The 14,056-nt window shown below is 33.2% G+C and overlaps 3 protein-coding genes across 3 annotated transcripts; 1 reads left to right on the top strand and 2 right to left on the bottom strand.

Annotated features, from left to right (window-relative positions):
* Positions 1-423: 423 nt before the first annotated feature.
* On the bottom strand, positions 424-7,195 carry LOC108905546. The gene is made up of 6 exons (XM_018708484.2): positions 7,043-7,195; positions 6,926-6,991; positions 6,174-6,864; positions 5,345-6,119; positions 2,736-4,006; positions 424-658 (listed from the first exon to the last, which is right to left on the bottom strand). The coding sequence occupies exons 1-6, from the start codon at positions 7,097-7,099 to the stop codon at positions 594-596; spliced, it is 2,925 nt and encodes a 974-aa protein (XP_018564000.1). The 5' UTR covers positions 7,100-7,195; the 3' UTR covers positions 424-593.
* Positions 7,196-7,293: 98 nt separating this feature from the next.
* Positions 7,294-9,143, top strand: LOC108905556 (28S ribosomal protein S31, mitochondrial). Its single transcript, XM_018708495.2, has 7 exons — positions 7,294-7,401; positions 7,456-7,687; positions 7,746-7,848; positions 8,056-8,188; positions 8,281-8,448; positions 8,503-8,717; positions 8,818-9,143. The coding sequence occupies exons 1-7, from the start codon at positions 7,376-7,378 to the stop codon at positions 9,078-9,080; spliced, it is 1,140 nt and encodes a 379-aa protein (XP_018564011.2). The 5' UTR covers positions 7,294-7,375; the 3' UTR covers positions 9,081-9,143.
* A 728-nt stretch (positions 9,144-9,871) lies between these two features.
* Positions 9,872-13,750, bottom strand: LOC108905528 (protein lin-32-like). Its single transcript, XM_018708413.1, has 3 exons — positions 13,542-13,750; positions 13,432-13,445; positions 9,872-10,119 (listed from the first exon to the last, which is right to left on the bottom strand). Exons 1-3 carry the CDS (start codon positions 13,748-13,750, stop codon positions 9,872-9,874), a joined length of 471 nt encoding a protein of 156 aa, XP_018563929.1.
* Between the last annotated feature and the right edge of the window lie 306 nt (positions 13,751-14,056).

Below are 14,056 nucleotides of genomic sequence, written 5' to 3'. Positions count from 1 at the left end.
GCACAACAACAAGACTGGGACATGGGATTAGACAGCAGAGACTGCATCTGTGTGATTTTTTGCCTAAGCTCTTCGTCTTTGGCTTGGAGATTGGCCGTTCTGTCCTCATGCTGGTCTTTTATCCTTTCTCTGGCGCTAGGATTTTTTCGCCATGCAGAACAGCGTGTCCTACAGGTATCCATTTTAGTAAAACGGATGTTAGGGCAACGTATAATACGGAATTTGGATGCATGTGTGTGAGCAGACACTTGACATTTTTGACAATTTGAAAAATGGGAGCCAACTTGAAATTATGATATCGACCTAGTTTTTCTAATTTTTAAGTGAGGTAAATAAGTGTCTACGCTATCTACAAAAAGGAACAGATTGACTTTCCAAGCTTGAGGGGGTGAATACAAGAAAAAACACTTCCATAGCTTCTGATTTAATTAAAAACTTTTGCGTTATACCTATACAACTAATTCAATTATTTACACGTTATAATTAAATTCTGCATTTCATAATTTCAATAATAATAAAATAAAATCAGTCACTGACCAACTATAAATAAACTAAATGAACTATTTAATAATCTCTTATGGTTGAATAAGATCTCAACCCTCTTCTTCTTGCTCCTTTAAAAAATTTTCAAGTTTCCTTAAATCTTCTAGATCGTCATCTGCAATTGAATAGTTCAATTTATTTCTATGAAACATTCCTCCGATTAAACGAGTGTTAACATTAAATATAAAAAAATTAACAGTGTACAAGATGTCTGAATAAGATAGGACATCGGCCAGTGGCGCCTCGCCAGGTGACGTACCGCTTCACCTAAAATTTCCGTTTGGTTGTGCAATTCAAAATCATTTTTAATTTTATATAAATTTTATAATTTCGGTATAATTCTATATTGAAAATGTATTGTTTGTTTGTTTAATACGCAGAAATAAACAGAATAGTTGCACGGTGACCATCTTCTAAAAAAATATTGCCTTCGTTGAACATGAACATAAACCTCGTACTATACAACGTATAGCAGAAGCAAGTGATGCGGATCGAAATCAGCCTGTATTCCGCTTCACTTCGTAGCGTTGTTTACGGCGGTTGGTGAGGCAGCCAACAGGTGAGTAAACTACGGCGTGGGGGAACGAGTGACGTGGAAATTGAAGCAATTTTTTCAAAATGGCCTAGTAATCTCAGCCTCAAACAAGATCATGGACGATTTTTAACTTAATTATTTTGGATTTGAGGTTAGCTTTTCAGGTTTCCTGGTCAGCTTCCTATGAATTTGTGTTAAAGTTATGCAAAAATATTGGTTGCACACTCAAAAGTACCATTTTTTTGGATTTATACTCACAGGTTTAGAAAAAATTGAGTATGTTCGTTATAGGTTAAGATTTATAAATTTGAGGTTATGTTTTGGGTCTAGAATCATGATTTAGGAATATGTTTAATAATGTTTATGATTTTTTTTGTTCGGAACTTTATAGTACAGATAATTTTGGAAAGAATAAAAAAAAATCAGTACTATTTGATTAGTTTCAACACGTGGCTCGAATTTTTTCCAATATTTCCCACTGTGGGACGTGTATAACTGAGTTTCTATTTTTTATAAAATCTAAATGAAAATCCTTCTCGTGAACGTCAGTTTTTCGGTACTATTGCAAATGCAACTAAAAATTTTCAGATTCATTTAAATCCATTTGATCTTGAAAATTTGCATTTTTGCACATTTTTTTTCTTTTTAGTCATTCAATGAATGTGCATCACCTATTCTCAATGTCACGAGCTGCCACTGACATGGGCCATACGTCAGGATCGGTTCGATGCTTTGAGGTACTGACAAAGAGCGACCTACTAACCTATAGGAACTATGAAAACATGACTTGGTTCGCGTTAGGCAAAATATACTTTTAAACTAATGATATTTTGTGAAACAATTAATTCAATGCTGGACGAGATGTGTAGCTCGCAGAGTAGTTGTTTCACACAATACCATTAATTAAAAAAGGAAATTAATGTTTTACCAAATCTAATTTTTATTATTTGACACCATTTTGGCCTGTATCATCACCATTAGGAGGCTCGTTTTCTTGAATTCCATTAAAAGTTTTCAAGAAAATGCAAGACTTTCCCACTTTGATATTTTGCGGCGAGTTGAAGAATCTAAAAATAATTTACAGAGACTTCTCTTGGTGACTTTTATTACCAGTTATTTTTTCTCAACACTCTACGACAAACCATTTCTAAGATTTGGGCAATGTCCTTTCTTATTTAAACACCCAGTACAACAGTGCACAATAAAAAGTCTCCAACCTAAATTGGTTTTATAAAACAAGGAAAACCAAACTAATAAAAATTAGTTTCGTTCTTTAAACACTTTAAGTTGGAAAGCTTTTCTTTGTTCACAACCAAACAAATTGCAAGTTTATATGGGGTTTTTGCAATCTTGTATTCGTAAGTGGAATGCATTAAAAATAAGCATTTTATAACCACAATCGTTTAAAATTAAGTACAATCAAATTTGTTAAAACTTATTGAGAACCCCTGGAATCGTACCCAACCTACGTACTGCATAAAAAGAGGTGAATTGTTGTCGCCATAAATGACGTGTCATCTGTTTTTTGGTTCCATTTTTGTAATCAACAGAAAAATTACTAGTTTGAAAATACCGTGTACTGTCTAGAACTCGTCAGTCTTTTAAATATTTTTTTAAAATTTGTAAATTAAAAACAAAACAAATGAAAAAACCTTACCATTTTTGGGCATATCTTTGCTCTGATGTTCTTTCAGAAAAGCCTCCAATCTGTTAAGGTCCTGTAAATCATCCTTAACAGTACCGTTCGATTCATCACTAGAACTCACGTAATCTTCCTCTTCTTCTTCTTCGTCCGAAGTTAACATAATGCATTCCTCATGTTCTGATACAAATTCAGACAATTTCCGTCTCTTACTGCTTGGTCCATTCATAGTCGCAGCGGAATCAATTAGTTTGTCATTTACGCTACTTCTAGTCTGTGTATGATTCACATCACTGTTCCTTCCCTTCAACTCCTTATCGTTGGTAGGACGGATGTTCACTTCCTTTATAACCATTTTAGTTGCACCACCACACTTGACGGCTTGCATGGAAAACAGCTTCTTATTTTTATTTTGAATCAAATCGGCCAGTACGCTCTTATTCGTCACAGGCGTCAATTTCAGAGGAATGGCTTTGGTGGAAGAACTAGGCATCTCCGAAATTTTTATTTGCTTGCTCGGACCTTCCGTAACCATAGTTCTATTCACTTTACTGTAAGTTCTTTTAACTTGAAACTGAGTCGAAATCGAGTTGCTGGTACTCATACCCTGCAAGTTCGGAGATGGATTCACAAGCGTCATTGTGGCCGGCCATTTGAATAGTGCGTGGAAACGTTTGTAGAACAGCCTGCGTTCATTTTCGACTTTTGTTCTGGTCTCGTTAGACAACGTGAGTAAGTGTGTCATGATGTCACATCTGGTGTTGATGTCGAAGTATCGATTTCTTTCTTCGTTAACAACATCGTCCGTGTCTTCGTCGGTCGACTTGTTCGTGTAGTACTTTATTAGAAGACTCCTCAGGCCTACTAAACTGTTGAGATTCGGTGGTAACAATTCCCATATATCTTTTTTAACGGATTTTTTACTACCTGCGTTATCTGCTAAGATATTTAAAATCGCTACATCCAAGTTGTCTAATCTTAAGTCTTCGTCGAAATTTTGTGGTATGTCTATGTTGGCATTTAACGTACCCAATACTGCCTGTACGTCTTTAGCGGCTTTATTCACGTACGCCGATGATATACACTTTGTTAGGTTCACTTTGAATGAATTACAAAAGAAGTTGGTTAGCATGTCGTCGATGCTAACAGGGTTAGTAAATACGTTTAAGTTTCCCGTTGTGTGTGGTGCATTGTCAGGATTTTCTTGGTGGTGGTTTCTCAGGATCTTTTCTATTGCAGACAGGGTTGGAATGTTCGGGGACTCCGCAAACTGATCCGCTACCATTCTAAAGAAATTTGATTACAATCAACAAAATGAAGAATTTAGAATTCTTATACATCATAGCCAAGATAATAAATACTATTGTGGGTATATTGGGGACGATGAGATACACAGCGGTTAAAAAAAAAAAATTGTAATCTATGCATCCAAATTTCTCCGTACCTATAAGCGAGATACAGAAAAATGGTTCAGACAAAGGTTGTTCGGGTCACCTATCTGTGCAACTAGCTATGACCTTGAGATTCATTTTCATTGAGGTCATTTGTAGGTCAGTGTTTTTTTTTTAATAGGAACACGGATTTTTGACATCGGATTCCAAAAGAGCAGGAACTTTTACGTCCGAAATTATATTTTCAACTTTGTTTTCTTGATCTTAAGGTCAATTCAAGGTCAAATTTGACTTTTAAATGACCTTAATAATTGACCTGAAGGTCACGGTCTTTATCAAATTTGAGTTTGTTCTATCTTTTAAATGTACCTTCACAACAGTTAGCAAGCAAATTTCCAACATTTGACCTTCTCAAGGTCAGAACAACAACAACAATTAAAATATCAATTCTGACTTTAAATTTTTTACTTTTTTTTAATCCGGTGTCAAAAATAAAGTTTTCAATTAAAAAATCCACAAGCCATTGATATTTAAATGACCTTGAAAATGACCTCAAGGTCCCTGACCTTCTCGAGGTCACAAAAACAAAATTGAAAATATCATTTCATTTCAATAGGTGATCCCTATTGTCCCAAACAACTTTTGTCTAAACCATTTTTCTGTATCTCGCTTAAGTACGGAGAAATTTGTGAGAATTTGAAATTTCAGTTTTCGGCATATATAGACTACAAAAAAGCACAGCTCTTCATTTAAAAAATATTCTAAGATCAACAAAAGTCTGAAAAAAGGATTTAATAATAATTTTTAGTAAAAATTCTGTAGTAAATTAAATAAAAACAGTATTATATGATTTCAGAAATAGTTCAAAACCTCAAACTTTCTTTTGGCCCTAAAAAAATTTCTACTCCTTCTTTTAAATAAAGGGCTGGTAAGAACTATGCAAAGCACAGAAGTTGCCTCGAAGAAGTGTTGTTCTTTTTGCTTTAGCTCTGATAACATCAGAAAATAAAACGGAATAAAAAATCAAACAATTTGAGTATCGATGTAATCCGTTATTAGACATACTGGTAAATTTTCTTGTTTGAAGAATTTGTAAAACTGTTTTTAATATGTTTTTTAATTTATAAATATGTTGAATAAGTAAATATTTAGAATTATTAAATAAATCACGATTTTTATCAACCTCGTTTTTCCTTACAATATCTGCCATGCTATTTAAAAGTTGTACAATACCTTAAAAAATTAAAAGAATCCCCCACTTCCGCCAGATGGTGCTTCCTCCTTGGCACCGCATCCAATGTTGAATTAGGGTTCTTATTCAAATAAGCCTTTATGGTATTATACCTTTGTCTAATTTGGCCCCTACATCTTTGCAATATCTTTGTTAACTCCGACCAAGACTTCTGACCGTTCTCTTCTGCATATTTCATAATTATTTCGTCGTCTTTTTTAGTGAAAGAACCCTTCTTCAGCTTCTGCTGCAAGTTAGAGTTATAACGTGCCTTAATTTGTACCATCGATCTCGTGGGTAAGTACTCCGAACATTTCTTAAAATTCTTTCCAAATCTATCGACCAGAATCATCAACAATATATCCTCGGCGTCAGTGAACTTGCCTTTCTTTTTATCGTTCTGAGTTAGGTAATAGGTGTACCGGTGGTGTAGCTGCGCCCTCGTCCTCTTTTTAAAGTGTTGGACGATTTTGACCCATGGAATGTAATTGCCCATTCTGTGTCGGTGAACTAACTGCACCAGCCGGGAATCTTCTTCGGTAGTGAAGTCTCCCTTTTTGAACCTTTTGTGTAGATTGCTGAAATAATTCATGCAAGTCGTAAAACCAGTGCGGTTGTTGCCTAGCACTTTAGCAATTTTGTCCCAGTTTTGACGTTTATACTTTTTAGCCAGTTGTTTTAATTTTGTATTTTCTTCGGGTGTCCACGGGGATTTGTTGATGTGTGGATGTAAATAAATGTGCCAAAATGATTTACACTCAAAAGGCGTCTTTCGATCTAAAACCAAATAAAAAAAGTAAATGTCAACTGAATTTATACAAAAATTTTTACCTTGTAGAAATACTTCCGCAACTCTCAACCAGTCAATATATTGATCAGAATTTAAAGGAGGAATTTCTGAATTGTCTTCATTTCGTAGCTCTTCCAGCCTACTCTCTAGTTCTTTCAACTTCTCTATTCCTTCCGGTTCACCCTCATCTTTACTTTGTCGTAAAGTCGCTATTTTCTTCACGACATCATTTTGCTGATTAATGTTATAATTGAGTTTCACTGCTCTTAATAATTTTTCACATTCTAGGCTTGTCCATTTCAGAACGACTGTGATATCGTATACATTCAATTCTTTATTTTTTTGTTTTCTAAGTGTATCTGCGTTAGGAGGACAAGCATAAAGTTTCTTATCCTTAAAGTATGGTGCCGCTAAACGCCATGCTCCAGTGGAATGTCCCTGTTCTTTGTTCGCTTTCAAAAAATTGTTAATAACTTCCCTCTTTTCTGTAATATCTTTCTGACACTGTATCAGTAAATCTTTTAATTTTTTATATAGATGCATTAATTGGAAATTTTTTGTTCGGTTTAAGAGTAGAAGTTTTTTTAATTCTGGGTCTGAACAGGAGTCGATCACAAGTAGTTCTTCTGGCTTTAGGGTCGATCTTGGATCATAAGAATTTAGTTTGGAAACGTCCGTACTAGTAAAATTGCACAAGTCGTAATTATTGTCGAAGTATATTGTTTCTTCATTCTGTAAATTCAAAATAATTATACATATTTTTTTTATAAGTATTACATTTATATGGATTTACCTCTTCCACATCACTATTATTTTCGTAATTAATAAAGTCATCATACTGAAAATCTTGAGTAGTATTCTAAAAGAACAAAATGTTAAAATGTATTATAATTGAAATATATTTTTTCACCTCTTGACTTAATTTTATAAATTCTATCATTTTTTTTACATCTTCTTCCTCATCCATTTTCTCTTAATGTTTTTGTCTTAAATAGTTAATAAATTTTAACAACAATCATAAACTGGATGATTACTGATATGTATCAAAAACATGAACATGAAAACAAAACTCCTCTAACCTAAGTTTTGTTTTTGTTTTGTTTCCATCTAATAAGAAAACGTATACCATTTTTTTTGTTCTGTGGGCTGTGGTTCAGTGGTTCTGCATTGCTCTGATTTTGAGTTTTAGGTTAAAACAATAATTTTAAATTTTTCTAGGATTTTAAAAATAAATAAAAGCGTAATGAATAGATTATATATATTTTCGAGGTAAAATTAATAATACGAAGTTGTAGTATGAACTGTATTTTATTTATTTTATAGGACAGCTTCTGGTTTAAAGAATAAATTTATGTTCCCCCCAGTATGTATAAAAGATATTTATTGTGAGAAGAGTACAAAGAATAATATTACTAGCAGTGACAGCAGTTCTAGCAGTAGTGACAGTAGCAGCGAATTGGATGTTAAAACTGAGAAAATTGCCATATCTTCATCTAAAGCAAACCGCGAAGAAGCAACGAATAAATTAAAAAACTTACTGAAAAAAATAGTGGAGGTATGTAATTGAATAATCAAGCTGTGCACGAAATAAATACAAGTATTAACACTTTTAGGAAGATGTTGTGAGGGTGGAAAAGAAGTTAGATTTAGCACGACCTACAAATAAACGTGCCCAAAAAAAGTCTGGGACGGAATCGGTTAAAGTGGATACTATAGGTCAGTTAACCGGGAATATTTATTTAGTTGTAGAAGATCTAAATATACATGAATAAATTATATGATCCTAAATTCGAAATATCTACTTTAATAAGAGATAATGTTACTTAATAGTGAAAATGTAGCAGCTGTATTTTTAAATACTTTATTCATGAAGTTTCCTCAGGCGGGTTTGTTATATTATGTGTATATTTTTCTAATATTTAGAGAAACAAATGGTAAATGCTGCGAAAAATGTAGCCAAGGACATCGGTGGAGATATTAAACAAACAGAATCTGATCTGCTTTCAAAATTATTAGGTCCTGCTGAAAATTCTACACTCTCTTCAACAAATTTGAGGTATTTTTTTAAAGCTATATGTACTTACTTTATGTAACAAACTTTTTCTTAATGAAATCTTTTAACGAAATTTTTATTAAATTTTATTTCAGCGATATTGTCAAAGGTATGAAAATTGATAGGGACTCAAAACCAGCTGAGCAATCTCGTGCCGAACAGGTCAGAAATTTGTTGAAAAAAATAAAATCGAAGCCAGAAAGTGATCCGCAAGAAAAAAGGAGGCAAAGGAAGTTTGTGCATCAGCGACAGCGACCTGAAACGTAGCATTTTCATTCCTTAATATTATAGTCTATATTAATATTATTTTTTTTTAGGGTAGTGCATAAAATCGATTTGTTTGGCAGTGATCCGTTGGGAATTTTTACCAACAAAGAATTAAAAGAAAGTCCGGAGAACAAGACATGGCAATCCTTGTACCAACGGGACTTAAAATTAGCGGTTACTCATCCACCTGCCAATTATTTTCAGCAGATGATACTGTGGACAGAACAAGGAAAACTCTGGAAATTTCCTATAGACAATGAACAAGGCAAGTTTTGAAATATTCGATAATTGAAATAACAATACTGCGATACATTTTTTGTTAAAGTCTGTATTTTAAGTTTTTGTCTTGATACATTTTTCTGTAGGATTGGATGAAGAGAAGAAAGTGTACTTTACCGAACATATATTCTTAGAAGAACATTTAGAACCGTGGTGCCCTGCTAAAGGACCCATAAGACATTTTATGGAATTAGTCTGTGTGGGGCTATCGAAAAATCCTTACCTCACCGTGGAAGCTAAAAAAGAACACATCCTGTGGTACAAGAATTATTTCGAGGATAAAAAGAAACTCCTTCAAGATGTAGGTGCACTTCTTCCACAAAAAGAGCCACAGAAATCGATTGAATAATACTTTATATTATTATTGTAATTAATAAAAAAATTAGATAATAAATGCTAGTGATCTGTGAAACTTCTAAAAGATTTATTTATTTTGGAAAAGAAGGAATAAAAAGCAGACAAAAAGAAAAAATATATTTTATACAAGTACTTTTATTTCAATACATTTATTGAAATTTTTCGAAATTATCGACTACACATTTTTTTCATTTTCGAAGAATGCTATGAAATCATGTAGGTACATTTTTAGAGATCGTCAGCTGAATAACTATGTACAATTTTTATTTACTATATCTACGAAATTTTATACATAAAATAACTTACTAAATTACTATATATTTGGCATAGACTAGAAAAATTATGTCAAGAATAAATAATTGGCCTTTTCGTGTTTAATGACGATAAGGTCTATTTTTATTTTACACTGAATATAATACATAATGTATAAATAAATGAACACAAAATTTAATAAATAAACGAATGGTTAATAAGTACATAGACATAAGTACGATTACGCCCAGTAGTAGCGCATTTGTCCAGTAGTTCAAATTACACTCAAGTCATGGCGGGTTGCCTACAATTAGATATAACTTGAAATTGCCCAAGGCAATATTTTAGGCATTCTTTTTAAATTCCTTAGTATAAATAGATGTTTTATATATTTTGTATTGGTGGAAATGGAATAAAATTTGTAAATAATACAAACTTATATTTCTCGTAAACTTGGCACCATTCAACGAACTAGAGCGCACTGAATTTAACACAAACAGTATCTTCAACGTATTGCCGTGACATATAATATTACCTGTTCATGTCACTTTTTTCAAGTAATTCCCTGAGAGCCGATATGTACGTCTGTGCCATCTGCAACGTTTCGAACTTGCTGAGTTTGTGTTCAGCGTCCAAGCTGGGGATGACTTCTCTCAATCTGTCAAAGGCCTCATTCAGTCCATTCATCCTCCGTCGCTCTCTTGCGTTAGCGGCTAATCTTCGTTTCTTCATTATGGAGGGGGAAGTGGGGCGGTCCCGCACCACATTTTTTCTTCTACCTTGAGCCAAAATCAAAACAGATTAGAACTATATGAAAATTCATTCCGGAAATTCACAAAAGTGTTCAACTTTAAATAATAAATAAATTTAAAATAACAAAGTGACTTAACACCTTATTAAATATGGCTTTAGATGGATATAGTTCCTATATAGATAAATATTAGTAATTTGTGGTAATGGTTGTATTTAATTTTCTGATTAATAACAGAAGCAGTAATATGACAGAATAATATTTTATGCCCATAAACAGATATAGCAAGCGGTGAAGTATTATAGCTTTATAGGCCATTTTAATAATAATGTAGGTACTTCCATTATTATTTGAAATAACGTGCTATAAAAGAGATAATAGTTTATTTTATTTAGTGCAAAGTTATTACAGTTACTATTTTACTTTCTACTGTTTTGGAATGGGGTTGAAAGGAAATTAGTGTTGCTATTTCCCGAAAAATGCCCTAAATAAATACACTGGTTGTAATAATAAAATAATCTAATGTTGGGTTACTTACTACTATGTCATGATATGCAATATGGTCCATTTTTGTTGTTAAAATTTTGACTCGTGTTTATTGTTGTTCAAAAATAAGTAAAAATATACAGAATATTGACATGATGTCCGTGTCAACTGTCCTTATTGGAGCTTCTTTCTCTTTTAACAAAACTAACCAGAAAACACCTAGGTATATACATATTTTTTTGAATTCTTAATATTCTATTTTAATTTTTATCATTTGTGAGAGTTATGTAAGTATTTAATAGAATTCGTATAACTTTCTTTTGTCAGCTATAGAGTCAGTTTAAACTTCAACGAAATAAACTTATTTTTTTGTATATTTAGGTCCAAAATTAATATTTTAATCACTTATTTTCATTAATACCTAAGTCCCAATTTGAATACTTTTTTATTAGCCTGTATTTACGATAGTTGATTTAATTGAATAAAACAAATCACATAAGTATATTGAGGATAAAAAAAACGACTAATTTAGTAAATTTATTGGCTCATTATCTTCTCTAGTTAATTAGAAAAAAAAATACTTTACAATTAGCCATAAATAGCAAAATTTTCGTAATTCGCTTAAAATTTAATTTTTATGATAAATTTCTGTGTAAAATAAAGTGATCTGGCTGGTGAGCAACACTCTAGATCAAGGGTCGGCAACTGGCGGACCGCGGTCCAGATCCGGACCGCGGAAGGTAAAATACTGGACCGCCAAAAATTTTTTGAAAATATAAATTACTCAAATAAATTATTTAAAAAATATTTTTTTACGTTTGAGTGCCACCCTTATCATTTTTTCTAGTATTTTACAATTGTGACTGATTTGAGTTTTTAATGCAAATGAAAATAAAAAATTAGTAAGAAATATGAATTTTTTTCTGGACCTCGTTAAAAAATTTCAAAAGTATCCGGACCCCACCTAAAATTACTTGCCGACCCCTGCTCTAGATGAACGAACAAAATAAATCATTTGACCTTTATTACTCACAACGAAAAACAGTAAATACCTTAAAAACCAGAAGAGACTATAATCATTCGAAAGAAAACAAAATTATTTATTCGGTTGCGCAAAAATATACAGGGTGTTCTATTAAAAAAAAAATAAGTTAAGATGGTTTAATGTTGACTAAATTCGGCATTAAATTTCTACCACCCTGTATGAAATTAAGTCATTTTGAAATTTTGACAGGGAAACTTAGAGTTTTAGTTATGTCCCCTATAAATTTTATGGCTTTAACTTTATTATTGCAAAATACACATCTTTTTGAATTAGGCAGTGCTTTTTTAATTTTTTTTTTGAAAAAAATTAAATATATAAATAACGGTTAACTTTAAGAATAAGAAACCTTTATGAAAGTTCACCTAAAAATTAACGTATAATCTAAAATTGCAATAATACAGGCTGTTACAAATTCGCTTCTCACTACAGGGATCTCGGAAACGGTAAGAGCTACGAAGTAGCTCAAATGGAGGCAAAGTTGCGTAATCAGGGTACCCACATTATGCCTCTAAATTCAAAATTGTTCAATGTATTCGTTCCAAATCTATTTAAATTTTTTATTTGCTGCGTCAAAATTAAATGACAAATAAATTCTTAAAAATGCATATTATGAACGACCAAAACGCCAAATGAACATTATTATTTAAAAAATTTCAGTAAATATTCAAAAACATTTTCGTTTTGGCAAAGATCAGCGTAATATTATCAGAATTTAGTATATCTGTAACCGCAACTGCGAAAGAGCATGTCAGATGTATTTGTATGAATATCCTGAAAAAAATAATAGATTTGTTTGAATTTTGAGCACTCGAGAAGCCTAGAAATAACTATGGACACAGGAGTAAAACTCTAATAATGTTTTATTTTAATGCGTGGTGGTAATAGTTTAATAACTAAATGGATTTCACAGGGTCTAACGACACTTACAACGTACGATAATTCAATAAACAAAGAAATCTAAATAAAAAATTTAGATAAAATTGGAACGAATACACTGAAAATGGATTTTTCGAGATAAAACGTATGAATCTGGTTCAGGCTGAGGCAGTATAGTATTGGGGGTCATGAAGGCTTGCAAAAAATGTAATAAAATGTCAAAGGGTCGTATTTAAAAAAATGAAGTTGATGATGGTCCTGGAGAGACGAAACGTTACACATAAAAATTGATTATGCCATTCGATACAGGGCAAAAAGTGGGCATCATGAGAAAGTGTTATTTATTTTTTCAATAACCTCAAACAAGGCTGAAATGAAACAAAAACGGATTTCCGAGATCCCTGTACTGAGAAGCAAATTTGTATACTGTATACAGGGGTTTGAAATAACGAAGATGACGTCAACTTCCGGTATAACTAGAAGCGTTAGGTGGACGCGATTATTTTAGTTGAGAAGGGCATGCCCGAAAACGATATTGCCCAAATTTTCAAAATTAAAATCGAAGTAGTCTCTGAAATATGTCTAACGTCTCGTCACCATGGGACACCCTGTATTTAAGACCACTATTGTATTGTTTTTTCATGTTGAGAAAATTCTATTGTTTTATTAATATAAAACTATAGAGAAAAAATCCTTTTTCTGTGGTTTCCAAACAGACAATTATTAAACACACTGATGACAAAGTGAAATTTGATTGATAAAATTCGATATACTTTCCAAAAATACTGGCAGGAGATAAAAGAGTATCCCACACTACCGCCTTCTCTTATATTTGGCGCTCACTGGTCATTTTTCAGTTTAAACTGCTTTGACTTTTTGTTATTCCACTGCACCAACGCTTGCGTCGGCGTCTCCCTGTAACATATAGCATACCTCTCGTGTTTTTCCTGTCCTGATTGAGAACGGTCGTATTTTTACAATCCTCGTTGTTGTTAAATTGGGTTCTCTTCAGCGCGAAGAAGTTAAAATTGCCGTACGAGTACTTCTCGGCCTCGGATAACGAGCTCAAATCGGTCAAGTCGCTGGTAGTGGACATGAAACTATCGTAAGTGTTGACGTCGTACATCTCCGGATTTTTTACAGTCTCCTCTTCCTTCGCGAAGGACTCGAAGTAGCTCTGGTCGAAGCCCCTTGCCTGGTGCAGGTACTGGTTGTCCGGCAGTTCCGAGGAATAGCGGTTCATCACGTCCATTTTTATTTTTTTTTTTTTGAAAAACCGCCCGATTTCACTGATTCGCACTGAGTTTAATCATCGCGGTCGGTGTTGGTCGCGTGGCGTTTGTTTTTATCGCCGTCGGGTGCGTAGAGGCGAACCGGTCATTTCTCGGCGCGTGCTTGATGTAAGAAGGGTTGAGCTGTTGATGGTTTGGTGACCCACACGGAAGTGTTTCCGAAGAGGTTTAGGGATGGGACTGACCTGCACTAGTGGTCGCGTGCTGCACCACCGCTAATTTGATGCAGCACCCGATACCAGGGCCGGACTCGGAGTCTTTTTAGT

This window comes from Anoplophora glabripennis, unplaced genomic scaffold, assembly GCF_000390285.2.
Source record: "Anoplophora glabripennis isolate ALB-LARVAE unplaced genomic scaffold, Agla_2.0 scaffold53, whole genome shotgun sequence".
NCBI classification, from domain to species: Eukaryota; Metazoa; Arthropoda; class Insecta; order Coleoptera; family Cerambycidae; genus Anoplophora; species Anoplophora glabripennis.
This window is presented reverse-complemented; position numbering and strand designations above follow the sequence as displayed.